Raw genomic sequence first — 9,054 nt, forward strand, 5'->3', positions numbered from 1 at the left:
AATGTTCAGGAATGTGATCCTGTTAGAGATTCATTCTTTAGAAATACACTGAAGATTCGAAGTTACACATTAGAAAACTACACCTCTATTATAAAGCAAACTAACCACACATGCCTAAAGGAATTGTACATATATTACAAGGGATATTTCTATCTTAAGTTCTAACACAAAGGGATGTTTGTGTGTGTGTGAGGGTGTGATGTCACGTAGCAGGAGAAAGTTTCGTTATCTCTTTGGTGCAGAGAGGAATGTTAGTTTCAGGTTCTGGAGTGTCTCTGAGGTGCGATTAGTGTCGTAAAAGTCCATTTGCTCCAGTCTCTCTGGAGTCGGCGTATGATTTGTATTTGGGAGTCAGGAGGTTACAAGCTTTAGTAAGCTTAGCAAAGAACGTTTTGGGAAGGAATGTGCTTAGAAAACACAGAGAGTCCGAATTCGTTAATTCAGAATAAAACGAATGAATGATTCATAGCCCATATATGCTACACTAGTAATTTCCTACTACTTAATTCTGCGGAAAAAAACAGTTTCTAATTATTGGACCAAAAACCTCCTGGTTGTGCTCTTTGATTCCAATCTTTTATTTGAAAGCCACGTTTCTAGCATCTGTAAAACCGCATTCTTCCATCTTAAAATTAATTACGACATGTACTTTCAAGGAAAAATGCGGAACAGTTAGTTCATGCGTTCATGACCTCAAGGCTAGATTATTGTAGTGCTCTACTGGGTGGTTGCCCTGCACGCTTAATAAACAAACTACAGCTGGTCCAAAACGCAGCAGCTCGAGTTCTTACCAGAACCAGGAAGTATTACCATATTAGCCCGGTTCTGTCAACACTGCATTGGCTCCCTATTAAACATCGTATACATTTTAAAATATTGCTGATTACTTACAAAGCACTAAATGGTTTAGCGCCCCAGTACATGAGCGAGCTCTTAACTTAAAGTACAAGTTCGGCATTTTAACCCAAAAACAAAAACATTTGACCAGTGTAAGAGAATTCTAATCTGGACTTAGAAATTAATTACATTTCAAAGCTAATGTTAAAAAAAGAAAAGATTAAAAAATAATAATAATAAAAAATAAACATTTGAATGTTACATCATCAGTGGGCAGGAGATGGGTGGTCCGTCTGATCCAGACACTGTATAAATTATATGACAAGAAAGAGAGCAGAACAAACTCCTAACAGGAGGAGACTCACTCATGGCTAATGAGACAGAGGATCATGACACTCAATACTGCTTTCCTGGCATCAACTCATCATGTATCAAGGGAAAACGCTCTAAATATGAATACAATATCATGTATGTGTTTGTATCATTGCTGTCAGCATGGACTGTGTTTCTGAACCTGCTGGTGATCATCTCCATCTCTCACTTCAAGAAGCTTCACACTCCGACAAACCTGATTATTCTCTCTCTGGCTGTGGCCGACATGCTTATGGGAGTTCTTTTACCCGTAGAGGGCTCTAGGCAGATTGAGACGTGTTGGTACTTTGGAGACACTTTCTGTGAACTGTTTATGATAATCCTTGGATTGGTTTTCTCAGGATCTCTCAGTAATTTAGTTTTAATTGCTGTTGATCGTTATGTGGCTGTGTGTTACCCTTTACTGTACCCACAGAAAATAACCACAACTAAAACTTTAGTGAGCATCTGTCTGAGCTGGGCTTGTTTTTCAACTTATAACACTATCCTTGTAATTAATAATGGATATTTTGACACTTCACTCAGAACAGACACATGTTATGGAAAGTGTTCTCTTACGATAGGATTTGCCTGGTTTGTCACTGATCTGTTCGTGTCTTTTATTCTTCCATGTACCCTTATCATATCTTTATATTTGAGGATTTTCTATGTAGCACATCAGCAAGTGAAAGTTATAAACTCTCTGATGAAGGGTGGTAAATGTGTAACGGAAGGTTCATTGAGGAGGAAATCTGAGAATAAAGCTGCTCTGACATTAGGAATCATTGTGATAGTTTATATGCTTTGCTTTATACCATACTATATCTGTTCTATATCAGTAAACTCTTCCACAACCATAAATGTTTTGACATGGGTCTTGTACACAAATTCAGGTCTGAATCCACTGATCTATGCTTTATTTTATCCCTGGTTTAAAAAGACAGTTAAACACATCTTAACTCTGAAAATATGTCAACCATCATCCTCTCTGGTCGATATTTTTACAAAGCATCAATTGTAATTAAACTGGTAAAGCTGTCACTCACAAAGGATATCTTTGTAGGATTTATATTTGTAATTTACACTACATGTATCTTAGTATGTAGTTTATTTTAGAGAGTATGTTTCCTGCATTTGATGTTCAATTAAAAAAATTAGTTAAACTTCTTTCCACACACATTGATATAAATCGACACAATGTTCATAAATTGTATTAAATTAGCTCATTAAATAAACTGAGCATGCAGCATAAATCCTCAATGTACTGGAATAAATGGTAAATGCATAATCACTTTCATCAGTCATGTTGCATCTGTGTTATCAAAAACATAATGAAAAAAAGGGACAGTCATACAGAACTAAACTCGGTGAAAAAAAGTGATGTCCTCTAACTTTCAACTGCTTTTTTCCAGAAAATGTCTTAATGTATAAATAGTGGTATGAACATAAAAAGATTTAACAACATAAACATAAACATAAACTAAACAAGTTCCGCAGACATTTGAGGAAAAGAAATGGAACAATGAGTCCCTGAACAATATGAAAATAAGCAGTCATATCTGGTGTAGCCAGGAGCTGCTGTAAGTCCCACAGATCATCCTCATGGACTGTAGCAGACTGGCCTTTTCTTGCTGTGAGATGTTACCCCACTCTTCCACCAAGGCTCTCAAAGTTCTCAAACATGGTTCCTGGATTAGAAATCACAGTCTGTGTGTGTGTGTGTCCTGATAAACCTAAACATCCCCATAAAGATATTAATATCAGAAATGTCTGTCCTTGTGGAAAAACATTTTTTTTTATGGTCCCCATGAAGAAAACATGTTATAAATTATACTAAATTATGTTGGGGTTTTTTTTTTTTTTTTTTTTTTGAAAATGTAAGTTTTCTGTGAGGGCTGTGTTTAGAGGAAAGGTTAGGTTCAGGGGATATAGTTTGTACAATATAAAAATCATTATGTCTGTGTCCCCATAAAATATGGACACCCAACATGTGTGGTGTATATACAGTATTCATTCATTTACACACACACACACACACACACACACACACACACACACACACACACACACACACACACACACACACACACACACACACACACACACACACACATTACATGCAACAAAATTTTTGGTTACATTTTATTTTACAGTGTCATTGTTACAGTGTAATTATATATTTAAGTACTGATTATTAATTAACAACATGGACTTTAAGGTTAGGTTTGGTTTAGGGTTAGTTGCATGTAATTATGCATAATTTACTGATATTACTATGGTAAATACATTTTTCAGATATATAACAAGGACACTGTAAAATAAAGTGTTACCAAATTTTGCACTGTTAATATGTTGAATATGGTGCATATTTCTATAATAAGCATTCATAGAAAAATCTCAAGATAAAACTTTAGAATAAAGATAAACCTATAGAATAATGTGAGACATAATGACAAATTTCATTAGGTGAACTAATGATCTATTAACTAATCCATCTTTCTTTCTTTCTAACTAACTAATCCACCATTCATTCATTCATTCTTTCTTTCTAAGTAATCCATCTTTCTTTCTAACTAACTAATCTATCTTTCTTTCTAACTAATCTTTCTTTCTAACCTTTCTTTCTTTCTAACCTTTTTCCTTTCCAACCTTTCTTTCTAATTAATGAACTAATCTATCTTTCTTTCTTTTTAACTAATCCATCTTTCTTTCTAAATAACTAATCCACCTTTCTTTATTTCTCTCTTACTAATATATCTTTCTTTCTAACTAATCAGTCTTTCTTTCATTCCAACTAATCTATTTTTTGTTCTTTCTTTTTAACTAATCTATCTTTCTAACTAATCTTTCTTTCCAACTAATCTCTCTTTCTATCTTTCTTTCGCCCCCCGCCAATCCGCGGGACCCCCGATTTTGAACGGCCGTAACTCCCGACCCAGACCACCCCGAACCTTGTGTGAGAGCTCATTGGAAAGTTCCCGTCCTTGGCTAGCTTCGATTCAAATGTGGTGTAATTTGCCCTGGGCATTCAGGAGATAAAAGCCCCAAAAGATATGCCTTTGAAAGGTCATAACTCCCGGCCCCAATCGCCCAAAAACACCGTGATGGTCTCATTCAACAGGGCTTCTCAAGCACTATCTATGCTCTGAGTTTCAGAATTTTTCGCCTTCTGGTTCCCGAGATATAAGTGAAAAACCAAATTCCCATTCATTAATTCATTCAATCACTTCAACTGTTAGATGGAATCTGTAATACCACTGTCCACTGGAGGGAGCAGCAGTATTACATATGATCTTTTCATTAGTTTTCAGTATTGGGAAACAAACAAATGCTTTAAAAAGCAATCTTTTTTCTTTTTTTTTCTTTTCTTTTTTATATTATTAGATCACAAAGGAATTCCTATAGACCAATAAATATATTTTCTCAATAACATATCCCAAAACATTAAAAACATATTTGTGTGTGTGTGTGTGTGTGTGTGTGTGTGTGTGTGTGTGTGTGAGCATCAAGCATGCCGCACAAGCCCTGAAAAGTGAAGCCAAAACGTCTCGATCGCCCCCCGGTGACTGGTCCTAGTATAGGTCATAAGCCCCGCCTCCCCGTGTTATTCAATGGGACACGAGACCAACTAAACAATTAAATACACTTCAAATATCTTTTTTCCAAAGGTGGTTTCTTTCATTTGCTGTCGTTTTTATCACGCTGATGTAAGTTCAAGTGTCTGTTTCAAAAATAAGTTGTTTTTTAGTTAGTTACGTGATGCGGTGGTGTAACGTCATGATTGACAGCTGTGATTGACAGGTTCTCTGAGCAAAGCAGTCACTGAAGCACCAACGGACATTTTTTTCGGGATCTTCGGAGGACTGAGGAGATTGTATTTACTTTATTTTAACAAGCCTCTTGTCGTACTGCAATCAATTTTCAAAAAGTGTGCAGAATGCACTCTCCCTGAGTGCGTTCTGCGAGAGTGAGGGCGGAGCGTTGATTTCGCGGCTTTACTTCATGCTCACTACTGCGCAGGTCTGGTCCCGAGATCGCTACTGCGGTAAGCGTGCATTATTGAGTTAACATGGAAAAACTGGTTTTCTTAAGTGCAGAAAACTGGTGAAAATCATGAAGTTTAAAGTGAAAGTGAGCCAATAAGTGGTCTTCTACTGCCCTCTGCTGGCCATTCTACTTATTAATGAAGTCTTTTCACATGTGCTTTTCACATGTGCTCACATTCATATTTAGACTCTAAAAATCACTTATGTAACAATAACTATTATAACACAATCAGATTTTGTCAGTGTTTATCACTTCATTTGCACTGACACTTCACATAATTGCTAGTAATGTGGTAAATCATGGTAAATCACACTAGAAACATGGTAAATCATAGTAAATAATACTAGAATGTGGTATATCAAGGTAAATCATGCTAGAATCCTGGCAAATCATTCTAGAACATGGTATATCATGGCAAATCATGCTAGAACATGGTAAACTATGCTAGAACAGGGTAAATCATGGTAAACTATGATAAATCATGGTAAACTATGGTAAACCATGCTAGAATCACAGTAAACAATGGTAAATCATACTAGAATGTAGTATTTCATGGTAAATCATGGTGAACTATGGTAAATCATGCTAGAATCATAGTAAATAATACTAGAATGTAGTAAATTGTTGTGGGAGGAGCCTATTTGACTAAAATGGCTATAACTCAAGAAGTAAATGAGATATCTTCACCAAACTCAGTACACATGTGTATGGGTTCAATTTGAGGTCACAGTAAACAATTTTATGGAGATCGGACCATAGGTGGCGCTATAACTGTTAAAAAGCTTTAAAACCATATATTTCCCATGGTAAACTGCCTGTATTGGCTGTAAATGGTCTTTTCCGTCTATTATGTCAGTGGTTACATGCTTGCTTAAAGGGATAGTTCACTTTGAAATAAAATTTTGGTATGTTTTAGCTTACCTCAAGGGCATCCAAGATGTAGGTGTCTTTTTTTCCGCAGTAGTTTCAATTTTGATATTTTTAGGTCAAACCGTTCTTCTCTGTCAGTCATATAATGCAGGTCGATGGTCACTTGTCTCAAACAGCATGCACAGAGTCCAAATTAAAACAATTCCCCGTCGTCCAAATTAAACAATTCCCCATCGTAAGTACACATTGATGGCCTAAGACACGAAACGAGCGGTTTGTGTGAGAAAACGAACAGTTTTTATATCGTTTTTACCTCTTGAACTCAGCCACGTCCAAGTGATCTGAGAGCGCGGGCGGTTATAGATATATACACTAGATGTCGCCTTGGCTAATGCGAAACCGTAGCCAAGGCGACATCTATTGTATATATCTATACCCGCCCGCGATGGGAGCTGTTAACCTAGAATAAAAGGACTCATCTGTCAATTGTCTTAGCCCTTCCTGCACATTGCTCCTGTCTGCCCTGCTGCTGCTGCTTTGCATTGGTTTGCGTCTGTAAGCTTTGTATCTTTCTGTTTTAATCATTATTTACTACCATTCTTTGTTATTTATACTGCTAAATATAACTTAATCAACATCACACATTAACCTGACATCGCTAGCTTCAATCTAAATCGTTATTACTAGCACAACACGCTTGTAATTCACTAGCCTGTTAGCGTGCATTCCATGTGCTTTAATTAATTAATTTATTCTCTAGTGCACTCGCGCCTTCCGTGCACTCTTATTTATTTTTTCTCTCTAGCCTTTTATGAGTTCATCAAAAAACTGTGGTGAGTATCAGTCAACAAACACGGTGAGTCATGTCATCTTCTCCTCTTATTGTCACCTGAACCTCATGTTATAACATACCATCTTAAACTTCAAAAGACAGAACGAAATCATTGTAAAGAGGTAGGGTGCCCTTCGTTGAGTTTTATCAGTGATTATATTTAAGTACCAACCAAGTCACATCAAATGTGTTCACCCTCCAAGCAAAAACACACCATATTTACATATCAGTTAAATCGTTTGTATGACAGAAAACCTGGGTTTCCAACGCAGCTTGTCACAAGTCCAGCGTTCTCAAAGTCAATGATGGCCCGATGAGTTCAGTCAATTAATATCCACAAGAAGTTCCACAGGTTTAAGGCAGTTCAAAGACGACAAACCCAGTCAATAATCCATGGATGATTCCCACGCGCATTAAGCGGTCAAACTTAGCATAAACAGTCAAAATAGAGAAACTTGTCTCAAGACTTACTTAGCATGTGCTCAATTACAACATAAGGCTTAAATTAGTAGCAAAGAAAATACCTATTTCTCCTCAAACGCCAAACCACAGATGACTACCTTGAGCTACAACTCACATCCATGTGTTTGTTTCCCCTCCATAACTTCACTTCTTCTCTGCTTATATCCGCATCCTCCCCCCTCAGAACTGAGGATATCGCCCCCTAGTGTGGCGGAAAAAGCACTATTAACAGAATTCAACCTAGAACTGTTACACTGTAACATGTATAGCATAGCCTTCTCTGCCAGCACAGGTTTTACATGTGATAAATGCAGGGAGATAGTCAGGCTGGCGGAGAAGATTTCAGAACTAGAGACACGCATCCAAACTTTAATCGAGATTAATTGTAAGAGTGCAAGGGCTTTAGATACTGCTTTGGATGCGACTAGCTTAGTGAACTCTTTACATTGTTCGGTTCCGGCTGTAGTAGAGCCCGTGCAGCAGGGCAACTGGGTGACGGCGAGACGCTATAGTCGCGGGACAAAACACTGCTCTTCCGTTCCGATTACAACATCAAACAGATTCTCCCCACTCAGTGAAACACCCACTGAGAATTCTGTTGATTGTGCCCTAGTAATTGGTGATTCGATCACACGGAACGTGAAAATAGAGACACCAGCCACCATAGTCACATATTTGCCGGGAGCCAGAGCGCCTGACATCAGAGCAAATTTAAAAGTGCTGGCTAATGCAAATCGTAAATTCTCTAAGATTATTATTCACGTCGGCACTAATGATGTTAGACTCCGCCAGTCAGAGATCACAAAAATGTACATTAAAGAGGTGTGTGAACTTGCAAGTACGATGTCAGGCACTGTAATTTGCTCTGGCCCCCTTTCTGTTCGCAGGAGTGATGAGATAGTTAGCAGATTGTGTTCACTCAATGTCTGGCTGTCGAGATGGTGTCCGCAAAATAATATAGAATTCATAGACAATTGGAAAAGTTTTTGGGGCAGACCTGACCTGTTGAAAAGAGATGGTATTCATCCCTCCTGGGATGGTGCTGTTCTTCTCTCTAGTAATATGGCACATAGTCTTAGAGCTCAAACATGACAATCTGGGGCTCAGGTCAGGAAGCAGACAGACTGGCTAAACCAACCGTCTGCTAGCGGCCTCGCGTCACCAAGGTCAGATAAATCCCATCACATAGAGCATGTTTCACCTAGATATCATCATATAGAGACTGTGTCTGTTCCCCGAATTAGGACATACAAAAAACTCCTAAACCCATTCAAAGGTAAAAATTGAATTGATGTTCAACAAATAAAAAACAGATATAATACGGATGAACAAATGATAAAGCTTGGGTTGCTGAATATTCGATCCCTTACTTCAAAAGCACTTATTGTTAATGATATAATTACAGACTATAATCTAGATGTGCTGTGTTTGACAGAAACCTGGCTAAAACCAGACAATTATATTACTTTAAATGAGTCCACCCCGCAAGAGTACTGTTATAAACATGAACCTCGAACCTTATTTTGAAGTGTTGTTGCTAAATGTAACACTATCTAGTGTAAATGATAAATCACATTTAACATTTGTGCTGGCTACTGTATACAGGCCACCAGGGCACCATACAGACTTTATCAAAGAATTAGCTGATTTTCTAT

The 9,054-nt window shown here is 37.5% G+C and overlaps 1 protein-coding gene across 1 annotated transcript; it reads left to right on the plus strand.

The window, feature by feature from the left end:
* Positions 1 to 1,165: 1,165 nt before the first annotated feature.
* Positions 1,166 to 2,209, plus strand: LOC309481964 (trace amine-associated receptor 13c-like; the record flags this gene model as incomplete). The annotated part of the gene is made up of 1 exon (XM_082147086.1): positions 1,166 to 2,209. The coding sequence occupies exon 1, from the start codon at positions 1,205 to 1,207 to the stop codon at positions 2,207 to 2,209; it is 1,005 nt and encodes a 334-aa protein (XP_082003212.1). The 5' UTR covers positions 1,166 to 1,204.
* Between the last annotated feature and the right edge of the window lie 6,845 nt (positions 2,210 to 9,054).

This window comes from Leuciscus leuciscus (genome assembly GCF_965113295.1).
Source record: "Leuciscus leuciscus genome assembly, chromosome: 1".
Lineage (NCBI taxonomy): Eukaryota > Metazoa > Chordata > Actinopteri > Cypriniformes > Leuciscidae > Leuciscus > Leuciscus leuciscus.